The sequence below is a fragment of the Antedon mediterranea genome, chromosome 11 (genome assembly GCF_964355755.1).
Source record: "Antedon mediterranea chromosome 11, ecAntMedi1.1, whole genome shotgun sequence".
NCBI lineage: Eukaryota > Metazoa > Echinodermata > Crinoidea > Comatulida > Antedonidae > Antedon > Antedon mediterranea.
In genome coordinates this window covers 20,994,911-21,016,428 of record NC_092680.1, presented here as the reverse complement: position 1 = coordinate 21,016,428, position 21,518 = coordinate 20,994,911, and the positions used below count along the sequence as shown (strand labels likewise).

At 34.7% G+C, this 21,518-nt stretch overlaps 2 protein-coding genes across 3 annotated transcripts in view; both read right to left on the bottom strand.

Moving 5' to 3' along the window:
* The window catches only part of LOC140063254 (uncharacterized), a 47,728-nt gene extending 26,855 nt beyond the window's left edge, over positions 1–20,873 (bottom strand). Inside the window, exon 1 of the mRNA XM_072109781.1 lies at positions 20,733–20,873. The gene's annotated coding sequence lies outside the window, so the exon portion shown is untranslated. The remainder of the gene's footprint in view (positions 1–20,732) is intronic.
* Positions 1,543–20,873, bottom strand: LOC140063255 (uncharacterized). 2 transcript variants are annotated; one of them, XM_072109783.1, is made up of 11 exons: positions 20,842–20,873; positions 9,750–9,988; positions 9,372–9,422; positions 8,979–9,161; positions 8,524–8,655; positions 7,936–7,960; positions 6,842–7,044; positions 6,521–6,577; positions 5,181–5,465; positions 4,490–4,633; positions 1,543–4,201 (listed from the first exon to the last, which is right to left on the bottom strand). In XM_072109783.1, the coding sequence occupies exons 2-11, from the start codon at positions 9,981–9,983 to the stop codon at positions 3,320–3,322; spliced, it is 2,196 nt and encodes a 731-aa protein (XP_071965884.1). In that variant the 5' UTR covers positions 9,984–9,988; positions 20,842–20,873; the 3' UTR covers positions 1,543–3,319. The 2 variants fall into 2 exon arrangements, with proteins under 2 accessions (XP_071965884.1, XP_071965883.1); XM_072109782.1 differs by lacking the exon at positions 20,842–20,873 and adding an exon at positions 20,134–20,687.
* Positions 20,874–21,518: the final 645 nt, after the last annotated feature.

Below are 21,518 nucleotides of genomic sequence, written 5' to 3'. Positions count from 1 at the left end.
ACGCCACCAAGTACATGACTGAAAAGCTGATACCTGTAATAGTCTATTACGTGTATTACGTTATTGATCATTACGTCATAAATATCCTATTAACCTTGCTAAAACCAAAATGATCAGTTGGCTCAGTCGTCCGAGCGTCGTGTTAACAACACGTATGTTTTGGGTTCGATTCCCACGCTGGTCAGTGGAATAGAGTTAAGGCTATGCGAGCCACTGTGTTTGGGGTTCACAGATCATACGTCCCCCTTTCCACCACACATCATGAGGCGACAACATCAATGCATCTGGTGATGTGGTGGAAACGACCCCAAAAGGCTGTGGCAGGGCCTTAGTGCTGAGGCAGGGAGAGCACTCTTTTTTTTGGCTTTCGCTACATGTATTTGATCTCGTTAATTTTATGTTTAGCGGCCTCAATTTTTATGTAAAAAAGAAATTAATTATCTTCGTTACGAGTTACGTGTTGATATGAGAATGTATCTCTCATCATAGTTTGGTATGCCGTTCGTTGTTATACAAATGAGTTTGTGCAGGTGTAGTGGAAAAGATGGTATTGTTAGTCATTCACGGTCAACACGCCCCACTGTTAAATTTTGATTTTGTTAATCAATGTTGCAATGTTGGTAGCGAAATGTCCGATTCTTCATAGTAGTTGGTGTGTATGGCCGCACCGTCCCAGAATAAACATGTTTTAAATCAGCCGTTCAGATACAGTTCGAGTCAAGGTCAAGGGTCAATAGTGCAGAAAAATAGCATTTCCAGTTACATTTAGTAAAAATATTCTATTACAACGAATATAAATATATTTATTCCAAGTATTTTGATACTAATACCTTGTCAATAGACCAAAAGGTTATGGAGATATGACCAGAGACTACTGAATAAAAATTCTTGAGCTATTCTCTATGTCAAAGGTCAATAACTTTGCTTCCTGACATTTTTAAACAAAATATTGCATTACAATAAATATAAATATATAAGGTCTGAGCAATTTTAGACCATTTTTAAATTTCTATGACCAGCCGTTTTGTAAGATACAGTACGAGTCAAGCTCAAGGGTCAATAGTACAACAAAATAGCATTTCCGGTTGCATTTAGTAAAAATGTTCTATTACAACGAATATAAATATATATATTCCGAGTATTTTGATACCAATATCTTGTCAATAGCTAAAGGATTATGGAGATATGGCCATTTGGTCGTCATTTTGGGGCTGTTACCATGGTTACGGGGACGTGAAAATTTGTTACCTAGCATGGTATCCTAGCACCATAATAAAGTGAAATCAAGTGAAATCTCACTTTGGGCAATAAAATCCTACGGAAATACACGAGGACCCGACAACATCGTCCAACCGGAAAAGTTTTCTCCACCAATCACCCCTGGCCCATCCCCCACCCACACCCTAACCATATCATGCGCGCACAGCAGAGAGTTATACGAACTCTAATCGTAAAATCATTTTTTTTAACTTGTTTACATTTTTCATTTTGAAAAATATTCTTACCAGACAAACGTAAACAACAATTTCAGGTACAGTAGATTATTATTTTTAAAAATTTAGCCAAATAGGATTCACTGTACAACAACAAGCAATATGATAAACAATAATGACTTATTTGTTTATTACATAAAAATCGTAAAAACAAGCCAAGCTTACTCAGTCTAACTGAAGATACACGAAGACTACAATAAACTACCCTATTTTTTGGGGGGTACACATTACAAGGTGTTCATGAAAAAATTGTTTTACTCTACATAAATATATTAAAAACATTCACAATTAATTCATATTAAATATGATAAAATTACAATTTAGAAAATTAAGATTCAATAAAACATCCATCAATCGCATTATTGCATTGTATTCAAGTTAAAATTATATTCTTTTCAATTTAAATCTGTAACTTTAAATATACTGCATTTAAGTTCATATACTAGTATACTAAAATAGAACTCTTCATATATAAATACAAAATAATAAACATAAAATGGAAATGTTAAAAATGTCAAACATATTAAATACTGCACAAGTTATATTTGTTATATCTGCATAATAAAAATCATAAACAATTTGGATTAGTTTTGTTTGTCTGTTTGTTTTGTTAGCAGGATTACTCAAAAAGTAATTACAAGATCTTTACCAAAATATAGATAGATAATTGGTCAAGGACCACTCCATTAAATTTTGGAGGCAATCCGGACCATGGTCCCAATTCTGAACCACTTTTTAGTATAATTTTCAGACCTGCTATATATAGGACAGATTTTTAAAAAGCCGGCGAGCAGTCTTAAAATAACAAGTAAACTGAAATTGCATGAATAGTAATTCGTCAAAGTAACGAATTAAAATATAGTTATTAATTCCTATTATACACTGTTGCAGAGTCAGGTTGTTGAATGGTCTGGGTGGTTAGGGTGTTCTAAAGGGATAGTTTTCTGGGTGGTAATTGTCCGGGGGATAATTGTCCGGGGGGTAATTGCTCCTAGGGGGTAATTGTCCGGGGGGTAGTTGTCCAGGGGGTAGTTGTCCAGGGGGTAGTTGTCCTAAGGGGGTTGTTGTCCTAAGGGGGTAGTTGTCCGGGGGGTATTTGTCCTAAAGGGGTAGTTGTCCTAAGGGGGTAGTGGTCCAGGTGGTGGTTGTCCGGGGGGGTAGTTGTCCGGGGGTAAATGTCCAGGGGGTGAATATCCGGATACGTTCTCAAGAACTACTTGTCCAAAAAACTCCATTTTCGTACAAGAAACAAGAATTATAATTTGTGATTTGTAATTTTAAAATTTAAATTGATTTAATTACACGTTTCTTGATACGAGTAGTTTTAAAAAACCTTTTTTTTTTCAAATTCACCTGTTTGTTTTTGCCGTTGCTGTTTTATTGTTAGTCACCTGAAACTATTGTTAGTTCAAAGGCTAAATGTTAAATAACCATTACACCAAATTCGCATACACAGGCTTGTAGTGAAATTATTATTATATTTTCCCGGAAAAATCTTATGTAGGAGAATTTTACAGTAGGCGCTTTTTGAGTGGCTTTCTAGTTTACTTAAGTATCTACTGAACGTCATTTAGTTTGCTATTGTACATGGATTTTTCTTTTTTTTTGTTGAAAAATTGCCAAATTGAGCCCTATTCAGCATATGTCAGTACTAAATTGGATAACAAGTGTGATACTGTATTATTATAAAAATAAAACCCTTAAACATTTACTTAACTTGAATATCTCTTCAAACTAATAACTAGTTTTTAAACTGCGTAAACATATTATTTAAACTGTGTATAATTATGTTTTATCACTTTATGCCTCAACATTGTTAATTGAATTTAGACAGTCGGGTTTGGAATAACCCCAATGCCTTGGTTAGCATCATCACTGGCCACAGCAGGCGATTCAACTCCCTGTGGAAGTGACCCTGCTTGAACATGTGCGCTAGCTGTCTGGTTGGTTAGCTGACTTTGTGGAGTTGGTTGATTATTTTGTTGCATCTGGCTTTGAACCACACCTGCATCCTGACCGTCTGGAACCACTGGTTGCTGAATAAACATAGACTGTGTTGGTATTCCTGGTTGTGATGGCACCATTCCTTGACCCTGTGTTTGGACTATCATTGGTTGTACCTGTCCTTGGACCACCATAGGTTGTCCCTGTCTTTGGTGTACCATTGGTTTTACCTGACCTTGGACTACCATTGGTTGTCCCTGTCCTTGGACTACCATAGGTTTACTTTGTCCTTGGGCCATCACTGGTTGAACCTGTCCTTGCACCATGATCATTGGTTGCCTCTGTCCTTGGACCATCATAGGTTGAACCTGTCCTTGCACCATGATCATTGGTTGCCTCTGTCCTTGGACCACCATAGGTTGCACCTGTTCTTGGGTCATCATTGGTTGCCTCTGTCCTTGGACCACCATTGGTTGAACCTGTCCTTGGACCACCATTGGCTGTGCATTTCCTTGAAACATCATTGGTTGTGGTTGTCCATTCCCTTGGACCAGAAACTGTCCTCCAACTATGTTTGGCTGGACAGGAGACCCTGATGTTTGATTCTGGCCAGCAATAAGTTGATTAGCAGGAATCAACATTGGTTGTGGCATCATCTGTTGATTGTTTACCAAGGAAGGTATCATACCGTGCTGTGTGTTTGGTACTGCTACCATCATCATGTTACCATCAGTTGTCATCACCATTTGGTGTGCAGTATCTTTCTGAAAATAAAAAAAAACAAATAAAAAATAAAATTTTTGTAACAAAACCTTAAAAAATCATTGTTAAGAAATAGATAACCTTTTTAATTTATGAGCATTAATGACCGAAGGAGGTTATATACAATGAACAAGGAATATTATTTATGATAGTATACGACGACAGTGTGTAAATTACGAGTAAGGAGGTGGTGGAAACAAGTTCCATCTCAATACTTATTTCTTGGTCCACATACACCATTATATCATAAATCTTCAAAAGAAAGAATACAAACACTGTATAAAGCTTACCTTATTTTCACAACATTTACAAGTAGAACAACCATTGCGACAACAAAAGTAACAACTAAGTTGTGAAAAAGACAGACCAAACGTTGCCATGCAAACCAACATCTCCAAAACACCAAATCCAACAATTAAACTGTCTAAAACTACCTGTGTAAAAGAGAGGTGGTTTTCAATTAAATCAATTGTTATATAAAAAACAATTTCTTATGCAAACTGGTTTATAAATATAATATATCAATAAAAATAAATTACCGTATTTATTCAAATAAACCTCTCATAGAATATCAATTGCCTAGGGGCGTTTATTTAAGGAAATAAATACATGCATGTATACACAATATTGTATTACAACATATTTATATTTGTAGTAGAATTCATTGATTGACATTATTTACATTTTACCAATCATTTTGATACAATTTTTACTGTATTTTTTCACTTCTTGATATTGTATTGTATATCTAGGGGTGTTTATTTGATTGTACATAAAACAAATGTTTCTTTTTTAACATCTTTATATGGTGGTGGTTTCAAATAATCTCCCATGCTGGATTTAAATGGTGGTGGATTCAACAACAACACAACAGTAAAAATACCCAGAGGCCCAATTCTTTTTTTTATAGAAAATATATAATTTAAAAAAATTCAAATAAAATCAAGATATATACAAGGTGAATAAACTAATTAGCCTTACCGCTTCTGTAGTATCGTTACAAATATAACGAATGTCACAGCAGTACTTTCTAGGGTCAGGTGTAGTAGGATACCAAGGTGGATATGGACGCTCAGTATACCATGGGTGATATGGGCTTTCAGTAGTATACCATGGGTAATATGGGCTTTCAGTAGGAGCAGCATAACACGATTCCAAACATTGGTCACTGCAATGCTCTTCATTAGGAATATTAACAGCTGCCCAGCTAAACATGTTAATAGACATCAAGAACGCTAGAATGGAAAAGGCAAAGAAACAAGGGATCTGAAAGAAAAAACCTCAAATACTTACTAATTGTAAAAATACTTCATTCACTGAAAACGGCATGTAATACAATTAATTTATTTACATTTTAAAGGTATTTGTAATTTTTTTGATGAAAGTTTTTTAATTTTTGGAAATATAGAAATGTATGTAAATTTATAAACAAGAATATTTGTAAAAATATTAGTATTTATAGATAATAAGGCAGACCTCAGGTGATGTTTCACTAGCACAAACTAAATAGAATTTCCTAATACATTTCCACAAACATTTTTCAAACAAATTAGGCACATACACACAACATAAACAAAATCAGAGACATCAACGGGCACTTTTGATAAGATCTTCAAGATTTTAAATGTCCTTCCTGTTGTCCTTGTCGTGTTTGTATCGTCGTACATGTCCGTCCCTGTCTGTCAGTAGCTAACCTTCACCTTGCTTATTATTATTATTTTTAACTTTTTTATTCTTTCTGGTGGATCCAGGCTTAAAGCCCTTTGGGGTTTAAATGGTATTCTCCAGGCATAATGCAATTATTATTTACTTAATTTCCAACCACTTGTATCTTTTATATTTTGTATATGTTTGCATTATGTGAATAAATTTGAACTTGACTTGAACTTTAATATTAGTCGATTTAAAAAAAAATAATACAGCAGGTACTGTAGGACATGTGAACATTCTAATAATATTACCCTTGGTTATGAGACTCTTTCAGCTGTTATATTGTTGAATTCTTCACCTGAATCAGTAGTTTCTTCAAAATTTATAACTGGATTTAAAACATTGAACATGCAGTGACCTCTCCACTTAGGATCGAACCCTATACAAGATATATGATGTATTTTTCAAGAGTAGCCTATTGGCTAAGCCTCTTTCCAGGAACTCAATTCTTTGCGTGTTCCAGACACAAGTATACATAAGGCATTTGGGAACAGAATTGTTTGGAAAAAAAAACCAAAAATGAATCATAAGATTTGAAATCACAAACTACCATCCTCAAACTTACATACTGTATCGTGGTTAGTTTATCTCACAATACTATTGAAACTTACATATGCCCCTTTCTCTGTGGTACTCAGAAATCCATAAAAACCAGTCACCATAAATATCTGTAAGTACAAATTTTGCACAAAAATGGTGATCACACTCGGAAATGTTTAAAAAAAATTTTGATCTAAAGGTAAAAAAAATAAAATGTATTTTACTTTTAATTACTTGAACTTGTTATTCTTTAACAATTACTTAAAATTTACATGATGATTTCAGCATGGCATGGCTTTTAATAGTAATTTCTTATAGAATTAAATTACTTCTTGACATATCACCCACTGCACCAAGTTATTTTACATGGCATAACATAATAATTTGCCTACCAGTATTCCTGTCCAGATTGGCATTCCAATATGAGCATATCTACATTCAACAATTAATGCTCCTATTCCAAGTCCAACACTGATGACCCCAATAATGATGTGGATGATACTTAAGATGATAGTGGCATTACGATGACCATTACTGTCACATGGTGTCCAACATGGTTTCATGGCTGGTGATGACTGACCATTCACTTGCAACCCTTACCATATGTACAACATATTATTTCTTATTATTTCATTGTAAACATTTTTTTAAAATAATGGTTTTAAAAAAGTAATTTGAATAATGAATAAAATGATAACATCATAAATGTTGTGGATATCATGTGATGAAACCAAGGCAACAACAGGACACTGAGCTCGTCTTGCCAATATAGGAACTTTTAACAGTCCTTTGATCTTATGTCTGGCTGCTGCAACATTATGCCAATAGTACTGTACTATGTACATATTCTCAGTGACGCACAGTGTCTGTTGGGGCGTGGAAGTGATTGTGTCACATCCACAGATGCATGATTGAATTTTATGGATTTGCATACTGGTTAAAAAACATAATTCCCGTCTTTACTGTCTCAGGAAAATGACTTCTTTCAATGTTGATGTTAAAATCATTGCTATCTTTTATATTAGTCATATGTGATACTGTATTTCTGGTTGAGCCGGGAATGCCAATTTAAAAATAGATATTAACAGAATTAATGGTGTTGTTAGGAAGGTTGAGCGGATAGTTGGTTGTTGCCAGGGGTCGGTGTCCGAGTCTTATAATAGTAACATATCCAGAATATTTCAATCTATTTTAAATGACCCAAGCCACCTTCTTTACAATAAACTTAACTCCCACTACATAGTCCGCAGTGGTCGCTTTCGGACACAGACCTCTCGTACCTTCTCTTCCTTCCTTCCACAAGTCATTCAACTTTTTAATAACAATTTTAAACGTAACTGATGATTTGCAATAAGTTTATTGTTAAATTTTTACTCATGTTTTATGGCGTTTTCTTCCTGTTTTGTAATTTTTTACCTTTTGTATTGTTACATATTTTTATATATTTGTAAAACGAGAACATTTTTATTGTGTTTTGTATACTTACCAGCACTGCCAACTTGTCCTGAATGCTTAAATACAAACAGCAATAACACAACATATTATCTATAAATATTGTATTTTGAAATCTCAATAAATAATTATCGACATATAAAATATCATTCGCGGTACTATATACGTACCATTTATTTGTATCAACAACAAAATAATACAGTATCTCTTTCACAAGAATATTTCTATAAACTTATTTGATACAAAACGGGTATGCAATGAGCCGAAGCTCTTAAACGCATTACATATATATATATCTTTGCAGGGTGTGTAGAGACGTGACTCTATTCCTGTACAGTATTGACAACCTGCAATAAGATATTATAAAATGGTTTCGCATAATTGAATTGTGATGATATGAAAATGTTAGGTCCAAGTAATTGAAATAAAAAATTTGTACAAAAAAAAAAGAAAGAAATCAAACTGTCCTGAAACTTTGCCACTGACTAAAATGGTTTTCCAAAACATTTCTGTGATGTTGTGTTGTGTTTTGATCTTTAAATAATTTTGGGGGTTTATTTTCTGGTTTTAGGAAAGTCGATAACTTCATTTTGGTTATTTCTCAGTATAAAGAGGAACTTACCATATTTTTTTTCAAGCAGCAAAATTTGACCCAATTCAGGTCACGCAAACTAAGAGTATTAGCTGCTAATGATGTAACCATGACGATAACACCAACAACCAGGATTGCAAGATCAATGCAAACATTCTCCCACTGAAAAAAGAAAGATTAATAACATTAGCACACTGACATGTATCTCATAACGGCTATGAGCGCTCACTGGCTAAACCTAGGGGCCCGGAGCTTATGGGGCCCCTGAGCAGTGCACAGTGGATAAAACAGGCATTAAAATATGTCGAAAAGGCTAAAAACACCCGAGGCCTCCAGCGTTGGAGGGCCACTTGGGATTCCTAAACCAGGCACCTCAAGTCTGACGTTACGAGAAAAACATGTGTAGCGCATATAATAAATGTGTAAGGGTGCTTACACTTCGTACGTGTATGGTTACACTTTTTAAAAGTTATAGTAAAAAATACCTTAAAAATGAATTTTTCATCGTAACAGCAGCCACTATATACGTAGTACCTATACTTGCAATCATAACTTGAACAAAATGAATTCCAGTAACCTTCTCCTTCGGGGAGAGCAGCCAGCATAAAAACAAGAAGAGCAATGCCATACAAAAAACAAAACGGGTTTAAGCACCCATACACAATAGCCTGTAAAAATAATTAAATTGCGAATTACAATATTTTATGACATTCAATTCAAAGAAAATAATTCATAAAAAGCACAAAAAGTAAAAAATCACATTCTGGTTAAGCAACAAAATGTAATGGAATGTATCCAGCTTGAATGAGGATGTGGTCTAACTTCTATGGAGTTGTCTTAAAGAAATACAACAAAGTGTAAATGATGATATTCTGTACCAAAGCTCCATGTTTTCTTACACACAGTCCAACAACACCAGTAGCAATAAGCTGTTGAAAGAAAACACATTATTATTGTCATTAAAATCACAATGGTTTGGTATCAGTAGCCGTAGCCTACTTTTAACGAGAGGCTAGGCCAAGAATAGAAACACCATAGGGTGCACGCTATAGGTTAAAAATGAATGCGCAAAACGAAAATGCAGTAAATGACATCACAGTCTTGATGATGTTTAAGAGTGCAATAGAACATTTATTTAATATCATGTGAACCACAATCATCCAATCAAATGACAAGGTGTGTTATAAAGAAATATATTCACCTTAAAATATAATAATAGATGCAATATAGAATCACTGTATATCATTTCTACTTACCAGAACACCAGCTGGGATTGACAATCCATTGAACGTACAATCAAGCACACAAGCTACAATGCCCAATCCAATTAACAAAACTCCACAGACAATGTACATAATGCTGTGTAGTTTGATTTGAGTAGTGTTAACCTTTAATTGAACTGGACCGCAACAAGACGGCTCTACCACCTCATCTTGCCATCTATTCGACCTCTGAGCTGCTGGAGTATCAGGAACTAATAAGTCTGTCATTTTCCCTGCAGAAAATAATAGTTTTGTTTATTACAGCTTCTTAGTTTTTGTGTCTTTCTTATATTTCGTCAACTTTCATTACTGTTCTGTTGTGGCAATAAATGTACAATCTAATTTACGAATGAGAGTACGTTTGTTGTAAATACATAATATAAAAATAACGCTTAAAAGAGAACGACGTTTCGACTCCATCATGGGGTCATTATCAAGTCCAATGAATAAAATATAAAACAACAACTAATTTAGTACAAGGGCTCCTTTAAGCTGTCAACTGTCTATTCTTGAACCAACCACAGATGAGGAGATCGAGAAATTGATCAAGGCATCCCCGATAAAGTCTTGTGAGCTAGATCCTATTCCAACTTGGCTTTTAAGGGATTGCGCTCCTGTAATAGTTCCAGTGCTAATGAAATTAGTTAATCTTTCACTTATCACATCCACAGTACCGCAGAATTTAAAGAAAGCACATGTACGGCCTTTGCTGAAGAAGACTGGCCTCAACCCAGAAGTTCTTAAATATTATAGACCGGTTTCAAATTTATCCTTTGTTTCGAAGCTTATTGAGCGTGTTGTTGCAGTTTCACATTTTTCACATTTATTTACTCATCGTTTATAAATACAGTTTCATAGCATAAATGATGGCAAGGATCCTGCATAGAGAAGTTTACACTTCTGTTTTCGCAGGACCCTTTTACATAAAAAACATAAAACAATAAACACAACATAATAGATACAAAATAAAAAAAAACATTCCTATATACATTTTAGAGTTGTTCATCATCAAAAATCGATACTGTTTTTTTAACATGATTATTTGTACTATGTGTGTATACTCGCACACACCAACACAAATGCATAATATATGCATCTATATTTTATGAGTGAAGCATTTTAAGTTCTGTAATTCGATAAAATGTCTCTTTTTACATATTTTTTTAGTATTTTATAATTTTTTTTAACAATATCTAAGTGATTTCTACAGAGCTCGTTCCATAGTTTCGGTCCGTGAATACTGATAAAATGTTGACCAGACGTTAACCTAGAGTATGGTTGTTTTACGCTACAAATATTTCGAAGATTATGGGTAGTATTTTCGTTTCTTTTGAATATCATTTGGATTCGTCTGGGTAAAACATTGCTTTTAATCTGGGCCATGAAATCTAGGACGGTAACTCTGTTGATATCTTGTATGTTAAGTATATTTAATTGCTTAAACAGTGGCTCAGAATGTTGCCATGGCTTTTTAAATAAAATTATTCTAGCAGCCTTTTTCTGGAGTTTAAGAAGGGATTCTAGTGTACTATCATATGTACTGCCCCAAATAATGTTTCCATACTGAAGGTGCGGTAGAATTAATGTATTATACAAATTTGTTAAAATATAATTAGGAAAAAAATGTCTAGTTTTTATCAATATTCCAATAGACCTAGCGGTTTTTTTGCTAATAAGCCTTATATGATTTTTCCAGCAAAGGTTCTCATTTATTACAACCCCAAGAAATGTTACATTTTTTTGTTGTTCTAAAGTAATGTTATTCATTTTCAATTCAATGTTGGTTGTAATAATACGCCTTTGGGCAGTTTTAAAGATTACGTAATTTGTTTTGCTGGTGTTTAATAAAAGTTTATTAGCTTTGAACCACATATTAATTCTATCTAGTTCCACATTCATAGTGTTTGCCAATGCGTTCAGGTTATTTCCACACTTGAATCCTGTTGTATCATCGGCAAAGCTAATTAATTCAATTTGTGTACTTGAGTTACATATATCGTTTACATATACAAGAAACAACAAAGGTCCCAAAACGGACCCTTGTGGAACACCATTACTAGTCTCCTTAATATTAGATGAAGTACCATTTATAAAAACATATTGCTTTCGTGATTTTAAGTAGTTACTGAACCATTTTAGTGTAACACCTCTTATACCATAGTGGAATAGCTTGTTCAGTAAGATACTGTGGTCAATAATATCAAATGCCTTTGACAAATCCATAAATGTGGCAATTACGAACTCTTTGTTTTCAAATGCCTTTAGTATTTTGTGGATCAGATCAATTATAGCGTGGGAGGTTGAATGATTGTTTCGGAAGCCGTATTGCCAATCATTTAGTATATTGTAAGTTTTAAAGTAATTATACAATCTGGAATGGACTATCTTTTCAAAGATTTTAGAGAAAATTGGTAGTAGTGATATCGGGCGATAATTCGAGGCTAAATGACGGTCCCCTTTTTTATATATGGGAATTACTTTTGCAATTTTTATCTGTTCCGGTATTGAGCCGGAGTGAAGAGATACGTTGAATATATAAGTCAAGGGCTTTACAATAGCATCACCAACTGCCTTGACTACCTTTGGTGAAATATCATCAAAACCAGGTGTTTTGTTTGCATCAAGTGATTGAATCACTTTTAACACTTCCTCCTCATTTACATGGTAGAAAAACATAGAGTTACTTTGCCTGTTTAGCAGGTAATCAGAGTATTGTGCCGTTGATGGCTCAATACTGTCTCGTACCTTGAGACCAACATTAATAAAATAATCGTTAATGTGGTTTGCAATAGGCTCACAACCCTCTATGAGTTTGTCACCAGATGTAAAAGTGGATGGAACATTATTTTTGCCTCCATGTTTTTTTTTTATTTCCTTTAGTATTGTTAAAAACATTTTCATAATATGATTTCTTTGCCGTTTTGCATGTACGCATAAATGACTTATTAAACTCTTTATAAATATCCTTATTTTTAGACGAGGGATGTTTTATAAATTTGTTGTACAACACATGTTTTCTTTTGCTAGACTTTAAGAGTCTTGAGCTCATCCATGGTTGTTTGAACTTTTTATACTTTTTGTGATTTTCTTGAACTTTTTCTTTTTTTTTAAAGTTTTTATTATATAATTTTTTGAAAGTGTTGATAAAAGCATTGTAAGCATCATCAGGGTTTGTCCTTACATATACATCAGCCCAATCAACAGGTAATAAGTCATTATAGTTTATTTATATTTCTTTCGTTTATTGCATATTTATGAGGTTCTATATTACCGGTTTTTACTTTAATATGTTTGTCGGGCACGGAGTGGATAATTTGGTATACCGGTAAATGATCAGATATGTCTGAGATTAGTATACCAGATAACATTTGTTCAGAAAGTGTATTGGAGAAAATGTTATCAATTAATGAAGATGTGTTGTTTTGTATTCTAGTGGGTCTTGAAATCGATGGGTAGAAGGAATGCGACATCATTACTTCCTGGGGCGGATCCAGACATTTTTGAGAGGGGGGGTCCGCCGATAAAAAGGGCACATCAGATATTGAGTATTTGAGCCACAGCCCCCCGCATGGTGGGGGTTGTGGCGAAGCGAATTTTGTTACAGGACACACTTAGATGGCCGGAAATGGCACTCTCGCACGCAAAATCCATGATAAATGGCACCTTTCTAGTTCGCCGGAAATGACACTTTATTAGCAGGGATAACGATCAGGGGTGGCGCCAGGATCTTCCCGACGCGGGGGCTACATTCCCCGACGAGGGGGCTATCACTAGGCTGGGGGGCCAGGGGGCCGCCAAGGGCCCCCGGTGGGGGTCCAGGGGGGCGAACCCCCCGGAAGCAACGCGTTCTAGCGTCATTTGAGGTCATTTTAATCAGATTTAGGGTAGCCATTTTTTCCATTTTTTATAATGCATAAATAAAATACTGCGTGCAAAAAAACGATGCGCGATGACTGTTTCAATCTATATTTTTCAATTTAAAAAATAAAAGTTCAAAGAAAATTTAGAAAAATAGAGTTGGAGGTCCCGGAAATTGGACTTATTATACTTCAAAACATGAAACAAAATATATAAGTCCCTATCATGGTTGTGACTGAGCTAAGAAATGTTTGAAAATTAGAGATGTTAGGTCCCGGAAAATGCACTTCTTGTTCTTCGAAATATGACCAGCTTTATTGTTGGGGCTGAGCTAAGAAAATGTTTAAAACTAGAGCTGCAGGTCTTCAAAAAATTGCATTTTATACTTTGGAAACATCAGGCCTAGAGGCTTAAAAAACGCAAGCGTAGACCTTTTTCAGTCGGGGAAATAAGTTTATTCCTCACAAGTGTATGCGTGCGTACCATCTGGACATCCGAGTGGTGAGAAATTCATGACATACAGGATATTGAAAATGTAATAACTTAGCTATAATAATGGCTAAGCGAAAATGACATGTTTTTTTGTTTAGTAATGGATGAAAAATTTATTTTAGGTGCCCCACGGTACAGAAGGTTACTTGTAAATTAAAAAATTGGTGAACATACGAACAATTAACATAATTCATTTTTGCTGTAGTGTAGCGTACGTCGACGCAGTACACGACGTAACCGTCGGTAAACTTCGCCTGGAAAATAACTACAGTACACATTTTGGTCCCTGGATGGAACATGATATCACGCGTCTCGACCCAACGTTGAACGATTCGTACAAAGGGATACCGCCAGACAAGTGCGTACCTAGCTATTGTTTAGTAGTAAGTTAGATCGCTGGCAATAATGAATGCATATAAAGTGCATAATATCACTCTGACGGTCAATGAAACGTCGCGGTTTTCTAGGCGCTGAAGCTAGCAACGAAGTGAACGCGAACGCTTTTTACTGTATATTATATTCCCCGACAAAAAGTACCCGTGTTCCCCGACGGGGGGGGGGGGGGGGGCTAGGCTCCCCGACGAGGGGGCTAGAGCCCCCGTAGCCCCCCCGCTGGCGCCACCACTGATAACGATGCAAAATTAAAAGTTGTTATTTTTCAACCAATTTAAACATTATCTGTTGGTATGTTGTTTCAATATTCCAATAAAGAAAGAATTACGAAAATCTGACTTGTAGTAAGTTTTCGAAATATAGGGTCTAAAACATTGCCGAAAATGATCGTTTTTGGCCACGAACGTTGTAAACAAATTGCGCCATTTTTCGCTAAAATAATTACATATAATTACGTTTTATAGTAATTTCTTTTATACATCAACATTGGAAATATCAATAAAATAAGTTATTAAATGTTTATAAAATATTTAGAGTTGTACAAATTCATTGCTCTAAATTTGTGTCGTACCGTTCAGTACAGAGAGATCACGTGACTTCTTGGTACACGCGAGAGAAAACATTCCGCTGTGGGTGATTCGCGTCCACCAATCAGATAGCCAGAATCCAAAATCATTCAACCGTGAGTTCTGCCGATCGCGGGAAAGCTCAGCTTTGATTGGCTTACGATGACATTATATCACAAAATGGTGGTTTTGTAGTTGAGCCTCACGTAATTTTCACAAATATTGTTTCAAAAATGAAATAAATGAACCTTCTTTATGGTATGTGTGATTTTTCTTTAAAAGATTTGAATAATAAAGGCTTCATATCGATTTTTTTGGCACTTATAATAAATATTTCTCAGAGAAAAAAGCACATGGCTTGTAGTACTAGTACGCGCTAGATATTACGATATTTTAACTACATTTTTTTACATGTTTGGTTGGAAGTAATGGAAATAAAAAATAGTTGATCTGATGGAATGATATGTAAATAAACAAATACTCAAAAGAATTATGTTTACAATTCAATTATTTTCAGAATAATAATACATAAAAATGTGTTTACCAATACACAAATAATCGCGTCAATGACATAGCGCGCATGGTAACGTACGCGGAGTTGAATCGTAAAAAGTTTACTTGCGCCCTCTGTAGTATTTGAAACGATCTATTTTTAGAAGTTTAAGTAGAGATCATCACGCGTCACCACCTCTCACGATGCTCTTTGATCGGCCGCCGTAACTTAACATCGCGATCATTGTGATAAATTTCTGTTTTTATTTTTGGGGTTAGTGTAGCCTACTCTGTGCATACTAATATACACACAAATATGTCACACGAATAAAATATTGAACCTCTAAAAAAAGGGCACCCTTAAAATTTAGGGGGGGTCCGGACCCCGTGGACCCCCCCTCTGGATCCGCCCCAGACTTCTAGAAAATTATTTACAAAATCAGTCGATGCATGCTTAAGTAAATTAATGTTAAAATCACCCGTAATGTGGCATGATTTTCCCTCGATATCAATAGTATTAAGAATATCGTCTAGTGATCTATTAAAAAGTTCTATATTCGAATCGGGAGGTCTATATATTATACCAACAATCGTATTGTTACATTTTTTTTCAATTATTTCAATAAAAATACATTCACAAGATTCAATAAATAGATCTTTTCGTTCTTTTATGTCAATTGTAGCAGAAACAAACATACCAACTCCCCCTCCTTTACGGTTCTTCCTATCTAATGCGAGGAAGTCATAGCTCGGTAAATATGGTTTGCACGATGTATTGTTTAACCATGTTTCCGATATACCAATAACTGTAAAGGGGTGGTTGATTAAGTTTAGGTATGTAGTTAGTTCATCAATGTGTTTATTGATACTTCGAATATTATAGTGAAGAAATGAGTAGCCAATATTTTTTAATTTCTTCACAGATTCATTCAAGTCATATGGACTCATATAAGAACATGTCTCAATAGCATTTAGCTTGTTTCTGAGACTATATTCAATGAATTCGTCATGGTCATTATTACCATTATCAATAGATATTGGATTAAATAGTATATCCATTGGATTTGATATTTCGTTTTCATCACCGTTATTTTTATTGTTATCCATGCTTTGATTTTGTATGTTTATTGATTGTATTTGTCTATAAAAAACTATTTTAATTAATATAATTTATAATACTATGCTTATGTCTACTGCTTAATTTCAGTTACAATAACTTTCTGAATTTGTGTTACCTTACCTTACAGTTAGACTTTCTAAGCATATGTCAAATCGCAACCTCCATGAAACTTACCAATCAGCATACAAAGCTAACCACAGTTTGGAGACAGCGCTTCTACGTGTTCAGAATGACGTTTTGACATCAATAGATAATCAAGAACTTGTTATTCTAGTTTTACTAGACTTATCGGCTGCTTTTGACACAGTAGATCACTCACTGCTTCTTCATAGATTGTCACATGATATTGGGGTAAGAGATCAAGCATTGTCTTGGTTCACATCATATCTAAGGAACAGAACCCAGGCCGTCTGCATTGGTGATGTTTCATCAGATGACCTTCCTCTATTATGTGGCATCCCACAAGGTTCGGTGCTTGGACCACAGCTGTTTTCCATCTATGTTGCCCCAGTTGCTGAAATAATACGAAGACACGGATTATGTCATCATTTCTATGCAGATGATATACAAATCTACGTTTCTGTCAAGCCTTGCCAGACCAAGTTTCTGTCCGCCGTAAAACGGTTAGAAGCATGCACTGCTGAGATTAGAAAATGGATGGGCTCCAACTTCCTCAAGCTAAATGATAAAAAGACCGAGGTGATCCTATTTGGTTCTGTTCAGCAGAGAAAAAAGATCCGGTTTGATGGCCTACATATTGGTGGCATACTAGTCAATCCATCATCAGAAGTTCGTAACCTTGGTGTACAACTTGATTGTAAAATGACCATGGAATCACATATCAACAAAATCTGCCGATCTGCTATTTTCCATTTATGTAACATCGCCAAGATCAGACGTTACTTGAACCATTGTGCAACAGAGCAGATTGTACATGCTTTTGTTACCAGTCGGCTTGATATGGGAAATTCCCTGCTGTATGGTCTGCCAAAGAAGCAGTTGCGGACTCTCCAGAAGGGGCAAAATTGGGCAGCTCGCTTGGTGATGTGTGCCAAGAAGTATGATCACGTCACACCATTGTTCAAAGAGTTAAATTGGCTACCCATGGAGTCACATGTTAAATTTAAGATCCTGCTGCTGGTGTTCCGATGCCTAAATAGTTGCGCTCCAAAATATCTCTCAGAATTGTTGACAGTCAAGAAGGGAAAGCGAGAACTAAGATCTAGTCATCAGGTGCTACTGGACATTCCAAGGAGCAAACATAGTTGGGGAGATCGGACTTTCAGTGTTGCTGGACCTAGGCTCTGGAACCACCTACCCTTGAACATTAAACACACATCATTATTGAGTCACTTTAAGTCACTACTCAAAACTCACCTTTTCTGATTTTTTACAGCGCCATGAGCAATGAATGTTGAAATGGTGCTATATAAATCGAACGATTGATTGATTACTGATAATCAAGTAGCACAAGCCAAGGGTCAAAGTTTAAATAACAAAAGACCTATTGTCTAACATCCTGTCAAATGAAAAGCTTAGCTTTTACAGAGTCACTTTGTTTATTCAGACTAGGTTTTAATTGTCTGATATACAACATTTCATAGATAAGACAGTCAAATTTGTTTTTGCATTTCCTAAGTATACTAAAACATGAATTAATTTTACTGGGATTAACAATCACGTTATGATCTTTCAAATGCTGTCCTATTAAGCATCTACTATGTTCAACAATGCGTTGGTAGAGGTGTCGGCATGTATATCCAACATAACTTGCATCGCACAAGTCACATTTAAATTTATACACAACACATTGTTGACTTATAATAGTTGGTTTCTTTTCGACTTTCCTAATGTTCTTTAACTTTTTTACTTATGAATACAGGGACAATGTTTTTGTTTATCTTGTGACTTAGTTGACATAGTTGTCGCTTGACGGAGTTCGCAGATTTCTGGTCTTTGAATGGCAGGATGATTTGCACTGGTATTTCGGATAAATCTGTTTCACCTTCTGCAGTGTTGTTATTGCTCTCTGCTGGTTTAAAGTTATGTATGGTTGTTGTTATTAGTTCATCTAGATATTTCAGACGCTTAAAAATCTTCCTTAGAATTTCACATTCATCATTAAAAAGCTGGTGGGTCGACGATACACATTTTTAAAATTACGAATAGATCTTGGTACCATGGGTGGTACATAAAATACATGTTTTACATGTTTTAAAATACAACAAAAAAACTAATTTCATGTAGTAGAAAAAAGTTTTTGGAGAGTTACTGTATTATATTTAAAAGAAAGTGTAGAAAAAAATCACCCTCTCCAGACTGAGTAGTTTAATACACTTCTCACCAGTGTCGTATAGCCTGTGTTATCACAAGAATGGACTCAATTCTCTCTTTGCACTTTTGTTGCAATGTAAATGTAATACAGTAATTAATTTATTGAGGAAATACTGTTATTGAATCACTGATTTTAATATCAAAATATATTTGTAATATATTTAGTATACAGATAGTGGCCCTAAACTACTATTGGGACATTTTTTATTACCTCAACAGAATTTAAGCATCACTTATTACTAGACGACAAATATGATTTATACCAAGATAAAACAATTTGGTGTATTATTGACAATAATTTAGTAAACCATTTTTAACTAAAGCTATGACACATAGGACTGAAATATTGAAAAACATTTCCACCCCTTAATATGAATTCATTTTTTTTTTACTGATAATAAGTAAGTAGAATTTGTGCTGCTTGATGTTTTGTAATTGTGAACCATTATTACTTTTTTGTATCTGTATGAATGACTATATTTTGTAAACATTTTGTATGGGTCGGAGTCGTAGTACCTCTTGTTATGAGAGTGTTCCGAGAGTAACTAATACATATTATATTATTATTATTAATTATAACATTACAGTAAATTTTAACAAATGTCTGTTATTGCATCACAAGACATAACTCCTCTCATTTGATCAGTACAGTGTTTATTTTGGCAAGGTCATTAAATTCCTGTTTATTGATATTCAAATACCACAATTTGCTTTGTATTGTGCTGCTATTGTATGTATCCTAAATCCATAAAATGAATTGGCCTCTTTAGTTTCAGTTTCAACAAAATAACTATAGGAACTGGTGACGTACGTGGTACAGTATATTCTTGGTATCTTTATTCACGAATAAAATCAGTGAAACAATAAAATATGGAAGCAGCAGTATTTTCATCATAGTCATAACAATTCCAGTTCAATTGAATTAATAACAAAAAATAAAATTAATAATTAATTATATAAGTATGCTTGTTAAAATACAAATCACTAGTTTTACAAAAAAAAATTAAATGTAAACAAATTAGGGCCTTATTTGAACTGTAATATTAATTTTATTTAACAGCTAATATTTTCTAATAATTTCATATAATTATCCGTTTCGGCGCTAATGCAGTTTCGTACCCACCTCCTCTTAAAATTACTCAAAATTGTTCAAATACTTCATCCAACCTACTCACGAGTTGCCTACAACATCCTGCAAACATAAAATTGTAAAAACTCGATAATTTTTGTATTTTTAATCAATTAATAATGGATATGAGCACCCTTCAGAAATCAATTATTAGGGACCTGGACTGTTTAATCCTTCAGTTCTATCTAGCTTAACTAGGCCTACATGGTCTTTTATATAATACTCTAGCTAGACTCTAGTAGTAGGCCTAGCCTAGTTATAATGGGAATCTGTTATAATAATGTTATGGCCTATTATCTATTTATTAACGGTAGGCTATCTCGCTAGGGCCTACCTACTAGCTACTCAGTAAGCACTGTTAGCTAGCCTCTAGTTAATAAATAAATTTAAAATAGAGCCTAGGCTAGGCCTACTAAGGCGGCCTAGGCCTAGCCTCCAGGTAGGCTATAGTATAGCTTAGCCTAGGCCTAGCCTACTAGTTAGTAGCCCTAGCTAGGCTAGTATGTAACTGTAGGCCCTACCTAGTTAGGCCTTAGGCCTACTAGAGGTAGGCCTAGGCCTAGTACTAGTAGCGATTTTCATTTTTTACCTACCTACAATATAATGTGTTGTCAGATAAAAACAGATAATGACTATTATTTAATTAGGATGATATAACTCTCTAACTTTCGACAATTTATGCAAAATCAAGAAATTAAGCACCATGCCAAATCAACGTGTTTTTAACACGTAACGTCTCCTCCTCTGCTATGTTTTGTTTACTACAGCAGGATGCATGACGTAATATTCACATCCAATCGAAAGAGAGGGAAGCAGCGAGTTACGTGACTATGGAACGCCACTTCTCATGCGATGACTTCATGCTCTTATACTGTACTAAGAACATTAAGAATAAGCATAAGACTAAGAGCACGACGAAAAAGTATAGAGCATGGAAAGTCACATAAGAGCATGACGAGAGAATATTAGAGCATTAAGAAATTAGTATTAGAGCATTAACAATGAGTATAAGAGCATGACTTAAAATGAGCATCAGGAATGAGTAAGAGCATTAAGAATGAGTATAAGAGCATGACTTAAAATGAGCATCAGGAATGAGTAAGAGCATTAAGAATGAGTATAAGAGCATGACTTAAAATGAGCATCAGGAATGAGTAAGAGCATTAAGAATGAGTATAAGAGCATTAAGAATGAGTATACGAGCATTAAGAATGAGTATAAGAGCATTAAGAATGAGTATAAGAGCATTAAGAATGAGTATAAGAGCATTAAGAATGAGTATAAGAGCATTAAGAATGAGTATAAGAGCATTAAGAATGAGTATACGAGCATTAAGAATGAGTATAAGAGCATTAAGAAAGAGTATAAGAGCATTAAGA